Source organism: Clarias gariepinus, chromosome 14 (genome assembly GCF_024256425.1).
Source record: "Clarias gariepinus isolate MV-2021 ecotype Netherlands chromosome 14, CGAR_prim_01v2, whole genome shotgun sequence".
Lineage (NCBI taxonomy): Eukaryota > Metazoa > Chordata > Actinopteri > Siluriformes > Clariidae > Clarias > Clarias gariepinus.
The window spans coordinates 7,756,881-7,775,056 of NC_071113.1; the positions used below are offsets into that span (position 1 = coordinate 7,756,881).

Consider the following 18,176-nt stretch of genomic DNA (forward strand, 5'->3'; position numbering starts at 1 on the left):
GCCCAATACAAAAAAAACTTTTTAAATAAATTCGAAACAGCAAATGCTACAAAAACCTTGATACATGTTTTTACCTATTTAAAACTTGTTTAATGTCTGTCAGGATCAGGTGGTATAGGCTGTTGTTAATGCCATGGGCAGAAAAGGGCAGTCATAGGCGCAGAGGGGTGTTTTTGAACAAACAAGTTTTTATTCAGAATATAATCAAAATGGGACTCCCAAAGAAACAAACACTTAAATTATACTACCCATAACTGACCCATACCCAGGCTAGAGGACAAGACATAAGCATTATACAGAAATACATGCTTAACTGACAAGACATAGACACTAATAGATGAAATATAAGCACTATGAGACACATGCTTAAAGACAAAACACAGGCTCTAATACCCATTACACTAAATATAAGCACCATATTGAGACATGCTTAAAGACGAAACACAGACTCAAGCTAAGCATGGAGCTGAAAATGGGGACAAGACGAGAGACTCGAAGAGAGAAGAGACAGGACTAGAGACACGTCTAGCTACACTTACCAAATATATAAACACTAAAGGCTAGGGATACAGAAACACAGGCTAAGCTAAAGGGCACACAGGGGCTAGGCCACGGGACACACAGGGGCTAGGCCACGGGACACACAGGGGCTAGGCCACGGGACACACAGGGGCTAGGCCACGGGACACACAGGGGCACACTTACCTATTTTCTAACTCACAACACAACATGACACTACACACAACACAATTAGCCTGGGGACATGCTTAGTTATGGGATAACATGAACTACAAAATAACAATATAAAAAAAAAACCAACATATAAACAAAGAAAAACAATACACAAAACAAAATGCTTATGAAAGAGAGAGAGAGAGAGAGAGAGAGCGGAAAAAGAGAGAGACAGTTTTATAATGTGGCATTTCTGCATTCAAAATTTATTATAAAACTATTTGAAACAATTGTGTTTTTGTTTGTGTGTTTGTTTATTTTTCAAGGGACTTACATAGTTTGCATTGACTTTATGTTTTCAGTTTTTGCTGTAGTGGATGTTTGAATTAACACACATATAGCATGTCTCATTTATAGCATTACAGTATATTCAATATTTAAAGCATATGGTTTATGAATACCATTGTGGTACAGCTTTTTGTGCTGAAATGTTCATAAATGGTCCACTGAGGCAAAGTTTATTTTGATTTTGTTACAAAACTTTGTTACTTGTTTCTTTAAACATGAAACTATTATAAGAATTAAATATTATAATTTAAAAAGACAGTATTTTAAATAAACATTTACATAGCAAAAGTTTTTTTTTTCATTTAAATGTATTTTTTATTGTAAGACATATATGAAGACATATTTTCATTAGAAATTCACTTATCGTTTATTCAAATCATTTTCAAGATTTTCACAGTCCAGCTGCATAATATATAAATATACAAATATAATATAAATAAATGAATAAGACAATATTGTTATAAATAGCTTATGGCACAAATAAGAAATACAGCATATGCACATTTTATAATTTAACAAAAATATAAATGTTTGGAAAAAAAAAACAAGAGGATTAAATGAAGAGCAAACATAAACTTCATTTAATTTTAAACTACATGGAAAATTTTAAATGTAGCATAGAAAATGCATAACATTATTTTACTACGATTTTGAAACACAAAAGCATTAAATAAGCATCAAATAGATTATTGACTCTCCTTTGCAACATTATTCATAGAGACAGCAGGAAAAAAGTCCAGCAGCCCAAAAAGTTGAAGCAACTCTTTTCTGATCCCCTCCCAGGCCTCATTCTTCTCCTGATGTAAAGTAAAATCCCAATATTAGACCTTGCCAGGATCATTTCACATTTACATTAAATATCATTCTGTCTCTGTCACAAAGAACATTGAGATATTTGTTTACCTTGTCATTCTTGGTGAGATCTCTTAGTCGTTTGAAGTATAAGGGCAATCTTTTGCTCTTTCTTACTTTGTGATCAAGCTGTATAAATCAAATTAAACAGGCCCAAGGTTATAGAAAGAGTACATTATGTTTTAAAATTTGAGCAAATGTCAGGCAAAAAAAAAAAAAAAATTCACTTTACTCTTCATCCAACAGCTGTATAATACATATACTCAAAGTATTGAGAAAAGGAGCACTTACACATGAACGAAGTCCATTGACCTGCAGATCCAGCATATGTAACAAAGTGTCCAGCTTGTCCTTGTTCCAAGAGACAGAGTCAGACTCTTCCAATAACCGAGAGACCTCGTCCAGAGTCTGAATGATGAACCCAATCTGTTTCTCTGTCTGTGGAAAAAGGATTGTGATGAGCATTAAGTAAGAGTACACGCAGGTTACCAGGATCAGGACAAGCCTTAATTTATATGAACACCATCATTAAAATATTAACCTGAGAATAGCTTTGGTTAAAGAACCAGTGATGCCAGTTATCTGGAATGGACGAGTTGGTGCTGATTTCTTCCCCCTGTAGGAATACAAAGGAGTATGTCTGTGTTAAATATTTTTCAAAATATTTGGCATTATTAATAGATAATTAATAATATAATAAAACAATTAATTAATAGATAGATAGATAGATAGATAGATAGATAGATAGATAGATAGATAGATAGATAGATAGATAGATTCACCATTTCTCTAAGCAGTGCTAAACATGTCTCATGGTGCTGCTTGAATTTAAGATTGATCCATCGGCAGCTGAAGCCAGAGCTCACACTGCACAAAGTCAAAATGACACAAAGGTGCACCAAACGTACAAACATTGTATTCCCAGTATACACACTCTACTTTCCTGTCCAGCAGACTCTTACTCTTAATAAGAGTGTGAAGTGCTCTATACTTTACTCTCACCATCTTGTGAGCTGTTATGCTCATCATTTATAGGCAAGCGACATGTACAATGTAAGGAAAGTCCTATTACGAGTCGAAATTTGCTTTTTTTTTTGAAAAAAAAAAAAAAAACACAAAACGAAATACCACTGCAACTATGCAAAACCACATACCGATAAGGAGTGTGCCTGCGTATGTACGTGTATGTTTGGTTATACTTTATATTATGTGTATAAATAAATGCATTGTATGTTATTGTATTTATTCATGTACTCAGCTGTTTAAAAATATGTTTGTTTGTTTTTTTTACTTTAGTGATTTTCTCGACGTAAGCACTGATGACGAAACTGGGCGTGGCCAGGACGCAACTACGTCAGGAGAAGCTTACTTACTTACTAAGCAGCACGTGAAAGCAGTCAGACACCTGTTTCTACTTACTACGTTTCCATACTATTTAGTAGAGTAGTATGCGTGCTTCAGGTCTTTACCTGTGTGTGAGATTCACACCGGAGCTTTGAGGAAATTCCTACTGAATTCTGTTGAAACAGAAAGCGCAGGAGCTCAGACAGCGAGTGTGAAACACCACCGCAATAATGATTAGCAGTTTGTAATGATTATTAGCAGTTTGTTAATGAAGTTTAAACCGGAATCAAGTCGATAAAGTGAAGCACGCGCACAGCTAAAAGAAGGTATGTTGTCACCTTCATGCTTTTTCCTGCTGAGTAAAACAGATTACACAAATATCCCACACAGGACTGAAGTCAAAACAAACCGAAAATCCAGTATAAAAAGAACTCAGTGTTCAATTAGGTAGATTAATTACACCTACGCCTGATTATACCTGACTGGAACATGACCTTTAGGTTTCTGTATAAAAATCATTTCATATTTCAAAAATCATTTTAGAAGAACTCTAAAGCTTGCGGACGTATATCTTTAAAACCACAGCAATCTTTTCGTAAGATTAATAAAATTTTACAAAAAAAGTGCTATAGTTCTTTCAAATATTATTGTATCGTTTACAAATTGGCTCAATGAAATGAAACTTGCAACATAACACCACCATACGATGGGGTGCGGTGCTTAATTTGTCTCGCGGAACTCTGCGTGGTAACTTTGGGGTAGTCAGGTTGCTAGAACCCAAACCACAGCCGGACAAGTAAGTAGCACACACCCGGGGTACGGAACTTCCGGTAGCACACCGAGCGGGAAATCTACGCGCTAACACCGGCGCTTTACCTCGCCGGCCCGGCAGCAAAGCGCGTGGCCGGTGCTGCGAGCGAGTGGAGCGCCGTGTCGACGTAGAACCCTCGACGCAGAACGTTCCCCCCGTGCAGTCCTCCAGGCTCTCCGGTGGTGATCAGCCGTCCGAGCCAGCGTGCAGCCGTGTTACTGCATCACCCAGAGCGTCACCCGCAGTCGCTCCGCCGGTCTCACAACTGAACTGTGAACCGCTCATCGCCAGGCAGAAGGGCCCCACCCAGCGCTCGCGGGCATTGCTGCAAGACTTTCGGGTGGGGGCACCTATGGGGCGGATGGGCGTGGACACTCACAGCCAGGGGCGAGATTTTGCTGTTGTAGAGCAGGTATGGGTGTGTTTCTCCAGAAGGAAGAGGGGGCTTTTGGCCAAGTTTATGTCTCACTGGGTGGGCCCCTGTACGGTAATAGCTCGGCTCTCCGATGTCATCTACCGGGTGCGGTTGGCAGGGCGGGCACGAGATTTGCTCCACCGGGACCGTCTTGCGCCTTACCAGCCGCACGCCGAGGAAACATCGAACTCTGTGGAGGCCGGAACGCCTCAGGACAATGTTCGCGTTCATCCCTCACGGCGGCTGACGACCAGCATGCCTTGCGGGGATGTCGGTGTGTTCACCATGATGGGGAAAGGTGTTTGGGTTAGTGGCTTCGGCACTGTTTGTGAGTGTGGGGGCGTGACGTGTGAAATGTGCTCTTGTTCAGGCTGAAGCTGAATTGGATGTAGGTTCCTGAGTGAAGGTGCTGCTCATGCCATACCTGCTGTGTGCCTAATAAAGTACTCCCAGCCATTGCATTGGGCAGCAAATAAGCTCACTCGTCTCTCCAGGATTCTTTCCGGCGTAAAAACGCTAGAATACATACATACATTAATCATTAATAACTTTAAATGTAAATGTCTGATTTTATCAAACGCTTTCCAAAAAGCTAGAAGTATGATAAAAATATTTTGGATGAACTCATTAGTCAATTATACGAAATACGAAACTAATGTTATTGCTCGAGTGTTCCCTAGAAATAAATTCTGTCACGTGTAAAAGTACTCTTTGATTTATTCATGCTTTTATTTAATATTAATTAAATACTATAAGTACCCCCTTACTGCTTTTACAGGATCTTTTAGCCAGGCGCTGCTAATCATGAAATAATGAAATAAATTGCTGACAATCTATGATCTATTTCTTTATTACTAATCAATTTCTATATTCTACAATAATCCATTATAAAAAAAACAACAGAGAAATAATCGACTAATCTTGTGTTAGAAAAAATATTTTAGCTATGTTTTATGTTTTATAATCTATGTTTAATTCAGTCTAAACCACTAAATGAACATGAAATTTTTGAACAGACAGTAACACAAGCATATTCAGAAAACAGTGTCTTATCAGCGTCTCCCCAAAAAATATATTAAAAAAATCATCGAAATGACAAAAAAGGATGTTTTTTTTATTTGTCCAGGTTTGATCCTTAATTGTTGAGTATCATTTGAGAATACCTTTACATTAATTCAATACAATAGTAAGTGAAATTTAACAAGCGGTATATGCTATTTCTTTACATGTTTGGAAGCTTTTTAAAATACAAGCATACATTTACAGTACTGACCTAAATGGTCCTTTAGCTGTTGATTATAAAGACCTCCCAAGACATGTCTGTCAATATACAGTAGGCATTTACAGGCATAATAGGCATTTCCAGATAAATTCAGTCATTTATAAAATTGAAGTTTTGATTTAAATTTGTTTAAATTAAGACTATTAAAGTTTGTGGCATTATGTTTTTATTATGTAAAGAATATTGTTATATCATTTATGACCAACGTATTACCAGTATACTCTAAAAATATTCTAATTTTAAGGTACAAAGCTCTAATATACAGTGGGTGATAATTTAAAACATGATGGGAAATAATGGTCTACCCTATTTCAAAATCAAGAATCTAAGTGTATTACCCTTTATAAAATGTTTTAAATCATTAAAATATCTGACAGATACAAAGAAAAACCTTTACTTTAAACTTAAGTTCATTTCTAATTCTAACAAAAGCTTCACAGACGTCAACAAGCATCATAAAGTTTGTATCTAACAATGGATGATTCAGAAAGTATTCACAAGCATGTTTTTTCCTTCACACAGAATATGTTACCATTGTCACTGTTGAGTGAAACAGATTACACAAATATCACACACAAGCCCGGCAGAACCTCAGGACCTTCCCTTCCCTCCCTTAGCAGAATTCTCCAACCTGTCATCTGATGAGATTCAACAGATCATCTCATCATCTAACCCCATCACCTGTTCATTAGACCTAATCTCTTTCACAATTCTCCAGGCCATCTCCCAAGACCTCATTCCCTTCACCACAGCCATCATCAACCATTCCATATCACCTGGTCATGTTCCTGCTGCTTTTAAGAAGGCAAGGGTTATTCCCATCCTCAAGAAACCCTGCCTGGACCCATCAGAAGTTAACAACTATCGCCCAGTATCACTGCTCTCTTTTATTTCCAAAATTCTTGAAAGAGCTGTTGATAACCAAATGTCTCTTTATCTCTCACAGAACAACCTTAATGATCCCAATCAATCTGGATTCAAAGTGGCACATTCCACCGAGACTGCCCTTCTGTCAGTCACTGAGAAGCTCCATGCTGCTAGATCTGCTAAACTGTCATCTGTCCTTTTTTTTCTCCTGGACCTGTCAGCTGAATTTGACACGGTGAACCACAAGATTCTATTATCTATTCTTACAAGCCTTGGAATTTGTGGAACAGCGTGGCAATGGTTTGCTTCTTACCTAGAAGATAGGTCATATGAGGTAACATGGAGGGGATCTACATCACGTAAACTCTCTATTGGTGTCCCGCAGGGCTCAGTACTTGGTCCTCTTCTGTTCTCTCTTTATACCCAGTCTCTTGCGGCTGTAGTGCACGTATGTGCGCGTGCGCGCATGGCTGCTGGTGCTGCTCTCTCTCTCTCCCTGCCTTTCTCTCTCTCTCGCTCTCCCTGCTGCAGGAAGTCCCGCCCTGATTGAGCATGTCGTGACGTGCGACGGGATTGGCTGGCCGTGGAGAAGCGCGTCCTTTTAACCTGGCCAGTGAAACCCGGAAGCGCGCGTGTTGGGAGTTGGAGATGTGTGTGTTGTGTCGGAGATTGTATTTGCTATTTATTATAAAACTGTTGAGTCGCGCCGGTATTTTTGTGGGTTGTAAAGTGTTGGTTTCTTTTTTCTTTTGTTTCTATCTTTTTGTTGTTGTTGTAAATATTGTAAATAGTTTTCGGTTTGGTTGTATATACTTTTTTTTTGTTGGAAGCAGTAGGGGTTGGGTGCCATTTTCTTTAGACCCATTTTTTCTCCTGTTTTTGTGATAGTTAGGAAGTTAGGTTAGTTTATGTATTTTGTTTATAGTTTCTTTTATGGTAGGTTGGTTAGCTCGTGGGAGGAGATAGGGGGAAGTTTTTGTTTATTGTTTTGGCCTTGGCCCAACCCTGAAGACTAGAGCTTCCTGTATGTGTATGTGTGTGTGTGTAAATAAAAGACCACGCACACTCTCTATCCTGTTGTGAAGGATTTCTCCTTTTTTTATTTTCTTCTTTGTTGCGGCCCTGAAACCTAGACTAAGGGGTCGTAACAAGTGGGGGCTCGTCCATTGCCCGGGTGTAACAAGTGGGGGCTCGTCCTTTGCCCGGGTGTAACAAGTGGGGGCTCGTCCTTTGCCCGGGTGTAACAAGTGGGGCTCGTCCATTGCCCGGGTGTAACAAGTGGGGGCTCGTCCATTGCCCGGGTGTAACAAGTGGGGGCTCGTCCATTGCCCGGGTGTAACAAGTGGGGGCTCGTCCATTGCCCGGGTGTAACAAGTGGGGGCTCGTCCATTTCCCCAGTAACAAGCGGGGGGGCTCATCCGTTACTGAGAGTAACAAGTGGGGCTCGTGTGTTGCCCCAGTAACAAGTGGGGACTGTCCATTTCCGAGCGTACTCGGCATCGGTTTGTTTGGCTGCCTTCTTAGGTTGGACGGTAGTTATAAAACAATGGCATTTAACTTAATAGCCTTCACGCTAGCTCCTACCTTGGAGGAATTTGACCGGTGTCGTAAAGACGACTTGTTCAGCATTGCTGAATTTTTTGAAATTGACGTGCCACGTAAAGGTCTGAAAAAGGAGATAAAAAAATATTGCTTAGCACATTAATTGAGCAACAGATTTTACCTCAGGTGGCTGGAGAGTACACTGAGGACGAGGACGCTTCAACGCTGACGGAGGTCGACGGTAAGCCGTCGGTTGCGCCACAGTCACCCTCCACGCCCCCCAGGCATAAGGTAATTAAATCACCCACAGTAACACCGATTGACAGATCAGAACAACTTTTGGTTCTAAAAACGAGGGAGGTAGAGCTGGAAATAAAACGAGAGGAAACGGAGACTCAAAGACTTCGGTTGCGGGAGCTGGAGCTTGAGATGGAGCGGGAGCATTTTCGGCGAGATTTCAGCCGGTTACACCGGGCTGAGAGCGCGCCGGAGAGTTCCCCTGCCTCTCCATCATTCGCTCAGTTGCCTGCAGCAGCTGCGCCGGGTTCTTCTTCTCTCGTTTCTGCCCCAGTTACTACTTCCCCACCCCAGTTTGATGTAAGCAAGCATATTGTTTTAGTACCTCCTTTTAGAGAGACCGAAGTGGATAGCTATTTTATAGCTTTTGAGCGTGTGGCGGCTACGTTACAGTGGCCAAGAGCAATGTGGGCTCTCTTGTTACAGTGTAAGCTGACTGGTAAAGCGCAGGATGTGTGCTCTGCGTTGCCTATTGAGCAAAGTTTGGATTACGACACGGTCAAACAAACGGTCCTACGTGCCTATGAGTTAGTGCCTGAGGCTTATAGACAAAAATTTAGGTCTCATAGGAAGGCAGATAGACAAACCTTTGTTGAATTTGCCTGTGAGAAACAAACATTGTTTGAGAAGTGGTGTGCTGCAACAAAAACTACCACTTTTGAGGCTCTTAAAGAGTTAATCTTGTTGGAGGATTTTAAAAATTGTATTTTTGAAAATGTTGTATTGCACCTGAATGAGCAAAAAGTCACTTCTTTGTCAGCAGCCGCTGTTTTGGCTGATGAGTTTGTTTTAACACACCGTACTGTATTCTCTCCTGTTATAAGAACTGATAAATTCGCTGCCCGTGGGGTTGAAGGGCAGGTGAAACCTTCAGCAGGCAGTGTGAAACCTGCAAGAGGGGGTGTTTTTAGAAGTTCTCAAAATCGCTCAGGAGGAGGTAGGGTCTGTTTTTATTGTTTAGCTCCTGATCATCTGATTTCAGACTGTGAGGCCTGGAAGAAGAAAAACACATCAGTAAAGTCAAAGTCTGTGGTTTTTATTAAAAAACAAACAAATCAGATTTTACCTGAACAAATGGTGGCAGCGTATAAGCCTTTTATGTTACAGGGGTGGGTGGCAGACAGCCCTGAAGGCGTGCGCAGAGCAGTATCCAGCCTGCGAGATACAGGCGCAGCGCAGACGCTAATGCTAGCTGGTACACTTCCACTGTCTCAGACCACCTATACGGGCACTGATGTTATTTTACGTGGAATCGGAGCAGGCTGTATCACAGTTCCACTTCATCAGGTACATCTTGAAACAGAAATAGTGACGGGTGTAGTATCTGTTGGTATTTGTACCGAACTCCCTGTTGAAGGAGTTCAGTTAATTTTAGGAAATGATCTGGCAGGTGGTGTTGTTTTCCCTCACCCGATTGTAACAGAAAAACCAGTGACAGATGATAATTTTGGTTCCAACTTGCCTACAGTATTTCCATCATCTGCAAGGGCAGGTCACCAGCTTGTACTCGTTTTTATGTGTTTATGTTTAGGCATAATTGGGTATATGTCCTCCGTGTTATGGACTTCAACGGACTGGTTGAGTACGTCCAAAATTTTTGCTTGGAGCGGGAAATGTTTTGGCGGAGGCATGGTCGAGAGCGTAAATGTTTTTAGTCAAAATAAGATTTTGACTTTTATGGGTGGGGGTGTTACGTGCGGCTGTAGTGCACGTATGTGCGCGTGCGCGCATGGCTGCTGGTGCTGCTCTCTCTCTCCCTGCCTTTCTCTCTCTCTCGCTCTCCCTGCTGCAGGAAGTCCCGCCCTGATTGAGCGTGTCGTGACGTGCGACGGGATTGGCTGGCCGTGGAGAAGCGCGTCCTTTTAACCTGGCCAGTGAAACCCGGAAGCGCGCGTGTTGGGAGTTGGAGATGTGTGTGTTGTGTTGGAGATTGTATTTGCTATTGATTATAAAACTATTGAGTCGCGCCGGTGTTGTAAAGTGTTGGTTTCTTTTTTCTTTTGTTTCTATCTTTTTGTTGTTGTTGTAAATATTGTAAATAGTTTTCGGTTTGGTTGTATATACTTTTTTTTTTGTTGGAAGCAGTAGGGGTTGGGTGCCATTTTCCTTAGACCCATTTTTTTCTCCTGTTTTTGTGATAGTTAGGAAGTTAGGTTAGTTTATGTATTTTGCTTATAGTTTCTTTTATGGTAGGTTAGTTAGCTCGTGGGAGGAGATAGGGGGAAGTTTTTGTTTATTGTTTTGGCCTTGGCCCAACCCTGAAGCCTAGAGCTTCCTGTATGTGTATGTGTGTGTGTGTAAATAAAAGACCACGCACACTCTCTATCCTGTTGTGAAGGATTTCTCCTTTTTTTATTTTCTTCTTTGTTGCGGCCCTGAAACCTAGACTAAGGGGTCGTAACAGTAAGGTCATATCATCGCATGGATTTTCATACCATTGTTATGCAGATGACACCCAACTTGTTCTCTCCTTTCCTCCCTCTGACACTCAGGTTTCCAACCGGATCTCAGCATGTCTGGCAGGCATCTCATTCTGGATGGCTGCTCATCAGCTAAAGCTCAATCCCAGTAAAACCGAACTGTTGTTTATCCCTTGTGACTCATCCCTAGGTCAAGACCTTGTGATATCCCTGGACAACAACCAAATCACTCCTTCAGCCACCGCCCGCGATCTTTTGTCATTTTGACAATCATTTGTCATTTTCCCCACACATCGCTAACCTTACTCGCTCTTGACGATTTCTTCTTTACAATATCAGAAGAATTCGCCCATTTCTTTCTTCACAGGCTACTCAGGTGCTTGTTCAGTCCCTTGTTATTTCAAGACTGGACTACTGCAACTCACTCCTGGCAGGCCAGCCTCTGTCCACGATTCGTCCTCTGCAACTGATCCAGAATGCAGCAGCACGTCTCGTTTTTAACCTTCCCAAGTTCTCCCACACCACCCCACTCCTCCGCTCACCGGACACTGGCTTCCTGTAGCTGCCCGCTTCAAATTCAAAACACTGATGCTTGCCTACAAAGCTAAAAATGGCCCAGCACCCACTTACCTCTCTGCGCTAATTACACCACGCACTGCACCAGGTTCCCTCCGATCCTCCAGCACTGCTCGCCTCATCCCACCATCTCTTAGGGATCGAGGGCGGCATTCATCCAGGCTCTTTTCCGTTCTGGCACCTAGGTTGTGGAATTAACTTCCTCTAGATGTTCGTACAGCAGAGACTTTGACTAGCTTTAAACAACGACTCAAGACGCATCTGTTTCTTCTTTCCAGTACTTGGACTACCCCCCCCCCCCCCCCAAAAAAAAAAAAAAAAACTCTTCCCAGTTGTGTTGGACTAATGGCACTTAGTTATTAACCTAGTTGACCCAGTGTAAGTATGTATCCAATGATGTAAACATTAAAGCACTTGTTGTAAGTCGCTCTGGATAAGAGCGTCTGCCAAATGCCTAAATGTAAGAAAACACAAAAGATTCACTTTAAACAGAGCTCAGTGTTACATTAGGTACAATAATTACACCTACACCTGATTATACCTGACTGGAACATGGCCTTTTTAGGTTTCTGTATAAAAATCATTTCAGATTTCAAAAATCATTTTGGTAGCTGTTATGTTAATGTGGCATTTACATACGTCACTGAACAACTGGTAATTTACATATTCTTATATACTAATTCCTACTATTTATACATTACTTAAAAAACTAAACCTCCATGTCATGATGCAGGAATGAATGGGTGGTCCACACGTTTGACATTCCATAAAAGTTATTAATGCTGAACTATAATTTTGTCCAGTATCTTATTGTGATGTTTCCATGAGCATATTTAATTTTCCAAAAGTTAAGGTGGTTCAACCTTAGATTCAGCAGTTTCTTCAAAACTCTAAAGCTTTCAAACGTATAGCATTAAAACCAAAGCAATCTTTTCGTGAGATTAATAAAATGTAAAAAGTGCTATAGTTCTTTCAGCCTTTTATGTTGTGTTTATTTTAATATGTTGCCATTGTTAAAGTTTGTATCTAATAATGTATGATTCAGAAAGTATTTACGTGCATGTTTTTTCCTTCACACAGAATATGTTGCCATTGCCGCTGCTAAGTGAAACAGATTGCACAAATATCACTAAAGTAAAACACAGTAAATTCAGTCTAATCAGAACTCAGTGTTACATTAGCCTCTGGTAAATTAATTACACCTACACCTGATTATACCTATCTGGCTGAAGCACTGCCATTTTTAGGCTATTGTATAAAAATAATTTAATATTTCAATAATTATTTTGAAAGTTGTCCCAGTTTACTTCAATGTGACATTTAAATATTTCACATATGTTACTGAACAACTGGTAATTACATATTATTATAATTTAATCCTTATTATTCATACATTACTAAAAACTAAACCTGGCCATGTCATGGTGCAAAAAGAAATGTGTGTTTCAAATGTTTTTTAGAGTCCTGTTTGACATGTGCTAAAGATTTTTGAAGCTGAATTCTGGTTTCACCCACTTTCTTAAAAAAAATTTAAAATAAAAAAAAAGATGAATAAAATTTCTCCACCAGTTATTCCACTTCAGTATTGCTAATATTTTACAATTTCTTTTCCATTTTACAAATATTTTAGGTTTACACAAGCTAAACCAATGTTTTAAAGAAATGCATTTTTTATATATACTGTATATATTTGTTAAATGTAAAAAAAAACTTATGTACTTCATTAATATTAAAATATTTATCCAATGGTCTATATCTTATCCCTATTTAAATATATAAATGAAACTTTTAATTAATCAAGGTTTTTTTTCTGTATATGCTTGCTTCATAAGTTATGTTCCCATGAGCATAATTCATTTTTCAAAAGTTATTGTCATTCAACATTTCATTCTGCAGTTTCTGTAGAACTCTAAAGCCTGTCCACGTATAGCATACCACAGCACTCTTTGTGTGGGAATGATTTATTAAATTTAACGAAGTGCTAAATAGTTTTTTCCATTTTAGGTAATAAAAAGTCCCCCCTGATCTGTCTAATTGACACATTTTAAGCATTTTTCTTGTCCTGTCCATCAAATGATGAATGTTTAGATTGCTTAATTTTGATTGCGGCATGGTGGTGTGATGGTTAGCACTGCAGCCTTGCACCTCCTGGGTCTGGGTTCAGTTCCCGGTCAGGCTCGATTCCCATCTCTGTGTGCATGAAGATTGAATGTTCTTCCTGTGTTCAGTGGGTTTTATCTCACAACCCAAAGACATGTAGATAAGGCTAATTGGCAATCCCAAATTGCCTGTAATGTGTAAATGAGTGTTTGTGTATGTGTGTGTGCCCTGCGAAAGATTGGCACCAATTTCAATATTTCACAGTAAGTAAGATTATTCATGAGTGAAAAGCATTTGAGATAGCTTTCAATCTTCCTAGGAGTAGATGTCCCAGTACATTCACCACAAAAAACATCTTCTGTCAGAAAAGAACATGGAAGCACGACTGAGTTTTGCAAATTTGCATCGGAACAAACCAAAGCTTCTGGAAAAAAATTTTACTATGGACACATTAGACATTTTTGTACAACTGTCATGTTATCTTCCCACGAGCAGATTTCATTTTCCCAAAAGGGAATATGTTTCAAACTATAATTTTTCCAGTTGAGGGAACTATGAAGCTTTCCCATGTATAGCCTTAAAACCACAGCACTTTTTGTGTGCTCTGGGTTTGAGGCTATACAGTGAACTAAAGTGAAAGTGAAATTTAGCAAGAGGTGCACCGTATGCCATTTCTTTACATGTTTGGAAGCATTTCAATATACAAGCAAATTAGACATTTTTCTTTTTTTTTCAATAATCGTAAATCGTCAATAATCGTTTTGATTTACGTTAGTTTAGATGAAGAATGTTTTATTATATAACCACAATAAAAAGAGTTTGATGTGGTTACTCAAGAGAATTTTTCACATTATGTTTTTTATGTAAACATTGTCCTATCATTTTCAAAATAACTAAAATTTTCCAACCTAAAAATGGGATACATTGAATTTTAAGGTACAAAGCTATAATTTGGGTAATAGCTTAAAACATACTGTCCAACCCTAAAATCCAACAAAAATGTATAAACCTTTATTAAATGTTTCGAATCATTAATCATTAATATCTGCCCAATACAACGAAACAACTTTAATTATAAACATAATTTCATCTCTAATTGTAGTCAATTCTTTAAAGTAGCCAACAAGCATTATATCGTTTATTTCTAATAATGTACTTATTACAGTCATTCATATATTATACTAATCTAATAGCATTAATCTTCCAGACTAACTGTTCTTTCTTAATCATATCATCAAGATCTCTTTTTTTTGTCAAAACTAATGCAAATGTGTTAGTGTCATTATTTAAAAGACTGTTTGGATTACAAGTTTCTGCATAAACATTTTCTCAATTTTTCTCAAAAAAAACCTTAATACATGTTTTTAACTGTTTAAAACTTATCACTTCTGACATAAACTTGTTTTTCTTACATCTCAATGTATTAAGAAATTACAGTTATTTGCCATGTTTACTTAAATAATGAGAATTAATGAAAATGTACCTCTTTAAAACAGGAAGTAGGTTTTTATTAATTGTTCCCTTTTGCCAGTTTTCTTTAACTCAATCTCTTAAAACTCCTCTTCCTTTGTTCTTATTTAACTTATAAGTAATTCTGACTGTAAAAGTGAAATAACATTAATAACTGACCTATTATTTTAGGTAAAAAAAAATCTGTCAAGCACCATAATGAAACTGGCTCTCATAAAGACCATCGGGCGAGACCAAAACCTACCTCTGTCGCAGACGAGAAGTTCATTTAAAGTTATCAGCCTGAAAAATGACCAATTAACAGCACCTCAGATTAGAGGCGTTATGAAGTCTTTACAGAGCAAAAGTAGCAGAAACATCTCAATATCAACTGTTCAAAGAAGATTAATGCATTTTTTGGACGCCAGCATTCCTTTACAATGTAGAAAGAAATAAAAATCAAGACCCATCATGAGTTAGAAAGTGTTTTAAAACTTTTGAACGGTTGTGTGTGTGTGTGTGTGTATATATATATATATATATATATATATGTGTGTATACATATACATATACACACACACACTGCACCGTACAGTTCACCTCTCCCAAATCAAGCGGACAAGGAGGGGGTCTAAATTATGTCAGTAACACCTGACTTTCTTACAAATAACGCACATTTCATTCAAAATATTATAAACACAGACCAATAATTTGCACTTTTTTCATTTATTTAACTGTGTGAATTGGCTAATAAAAATATAGGTAATAAAAACGATTATGATGTGGAGGTGAATTGGTTTAGTCTTGACTTCTGGTCATGAGTGACAGTGTTGGGGGAAATCTATTGATTGAGCGATGGAGAGAAAAAGGCCAAAGCTGTCAGGTGCCCAATTTAGGAAATAAAGAAAATAAGAGAAACGGGCAAAAGATAAAGGTATGCAACAATGTTCTCGCTGTATGATTAAGGTATTAATGCTTACCTTGCTAAAAAAAAAACACACAATAAAAGCCTAATATACAAACCATCACAGAACTTCTAATGGTTTTTATTAAATACAATTATGAACCATTTAATCCTGTAAACTATTACAAAATTCCTTATTGTAGTGTGTTTTGGAGAATCCATCATATACCAGCAGACATTGTTATACTTACCATTAAAACCAATACGATTCCCATTATAACCTTTAAATCCCTTACATCTTCTATTATTTTTGGGCAGGGTTGCAGTGTACTGTATACGACATGAGATCTAATTAAATTTAAGCACAAAATTATTCTTTGCAACAAAACTGTTGCAAGTACAGTTATTTATTACCATTGTTAATGTTGACTATAGCCAATATATTTACAATATATTTACAGTATACTGTAAATAGCCAGTGTAATTTGTGTAATACCTGAGGTCAACCATGTCTCAGGAACGGCTCACTGGCCTTGCTGTCCTAAGCATAAATCATTCAATAGAGAAGCATAGCTCATATGATGCTATTACTGATGACTTTGCATCTAGAAAGGCCAGAAACGGCAGATTTTAGTTTCAGTCATTTGGGGCACCGGGAGGGAGTCTCGCCCGGGGAGCAATTCAGTGTAGAACCGCCACTGACCTAAAACATACGAAATTATGGGCGTGGTCAGAACACAATTACGTCAGGAGAAGCACACTTACTTACTAAGCAGCATGTGGAAGCAGTCAGACATATGTACTATGCGGTCTTCAGGTCTTTATCTGTGTGTGAGATTCACACAGGAACTTTGAGGAAATCCCTACTGAAGGATTCTGCCGAAACAAAAACAGAAATCGCAGGAGCTCAGACAGCGAATGTGAAACACCACCGCAATAATGATTAGCAGTTGGTAATGATTGTTGGCAATTTGTTAATGAGGGTTAAACCTGTCGGTAAATTACAGCACGGCACAGCTAAATGATTGTGCGTGCTTTTTCCTTCACGCAGAATATGTCGCTATTGTCTCAGCTGAGTAAAACAGATTACACAAATATCCGAAATAAAACAAAACCGAAAATTCAGTCTATTTTTTTTTTATTTTGGTAGCTGTCCCACTTTACTTTAATGTGGCATTTAAATATTTCACATATATCACTAAACAATTGGTATTTTACATATTCCTATAATTTCATTCCTAATATTTATACATGACTAAAGACATGTGAGTTCCAAATATTTTTTAGACTCCTTTTTGACATTTTTGTTTAACAATTGGAAAAGTCTGGCAAGTCTTTAATTCAACTATGTTGAGGCTATCTTTTTATCAGGTAAAACTTGTTTGAAATTCGGTCACACAACAGAATAATGATATAAAGCATAAATCTCCAACTGAATGGCTAAAAATGATTTTGGAATGGTCTGATTAACGTCCAGATTTTGATTTAATTGAAATGACCGTAAGAGAGCCGTGCATGACTAAAAACCTCAATGAGCTAAAGCAATTTTGTAAGGAAATAAATTATGTCATAGTTAAAAAAAAAAAAACATGCTATGATAAGACAAAAGATTTTTACACACAAAACTTCCCACGAGCAGATTTAACGAGCAGATTTCATTTTCTAAAAGGTCATGTGATTCAACATATCATTTTGCAGTTGAAGGAATTATAAAGCTTTCCCATGTATAGCCTCAAAACCACAGGACTCTTTGTGTGCTAGAAAGTGAAATTTAACATGACGTTCACTGTATGCTACTTCTTTACATGCTCGGAGGCATTTTAATATACAATCATTTACTGACCTACAGTAGATAGTCCTTACGCTGTACTGTAGATAAAACGACCTCCCTGCGAGTGTGTATGTGTTTATTTATAGTTTATATTATGTGTATGAATAATTGTGGTACGTGTCATTGTATTTATTCATGTAATTGTACTGTGTAAAAATAGTATTTTTTTTTTTCGACATAAGCGCTAATAACGAAACTATGGGTGTGTTCAGGACACAATTACGTCAGGAGAAGCATACTAATTTACTAAGCAGCATGTAGAAGCATTTAGACACCTATTTATACTTACTACGTTTCCATACTATTTAGTAGAGTAGTATGCGGGCTTCAGGTCTTTACCTGTGTGAGAGATTCACACTGGAGCTTTGAGGAAATTTCTACTAAGGCATTCTGCTAAAACAGGAACAGAGCTCAGATAGCGTGTGTAAAACAACACCACGATGATAATTAGCAGTTGGTAATGATT

General features: G+C 38.3%; 1 protein-coding gene across 1 annotated transcript; it reads right to left on the minus strand.

Annotated features, from left to right (window-relative positions):
* Nucleotides 1-1,625: 1,625 nt before the first annotated feature.
* Nucleotides 1,626-2,786, minus strand: LOC128541558 (interferon a3-like). The gene is made up of 5 exons (XM_053512031.1): nt 2,655-2,786; nt 2,414-2,488; nt 2,164-2,310; nt 1,924-2,001; nt 1,626-1,817 (listed from the first exon to the last, which is right to left on the minus strand). Exons 1-5 carry the CDS (start codon nt 2,784-2,786, stop codon nt 1,707-1,709), a joined length of 543 nt encoding a protein of 180 aa, XP_053368006.1. The 3' UTR covers nt 1,626-1,706.
* Between the last annotated feature and the right edge of the window lie 15,390 nt (nt 2,787-18,176).

Excerpts from the sequence above, each read along its gene's own strand:
- LOC128541558 (XM_053512031.1), bottom strand. The coding sequence starts at position 2,786 with ATGTTTGTACGTTTGGTGCACCTTTGTGTCATTTTGACTTTGTGCAGT. Across the intron at positions 2,489-2,654 it reads TAGCACTGCTTAGAGAAATG|GGGGAAGAAATCAGCACCAA; the intron begins GTGAATCTATCT and ends GTATTCCTACAG. Across the intron at positions 2,311-2,413 it reads TTAACCAAAGCTATTCTCAG|ACAGAGAAACAGATTGGGTT; the intron begins GTTAATATTTTA and ends CTTTTTCCACAG.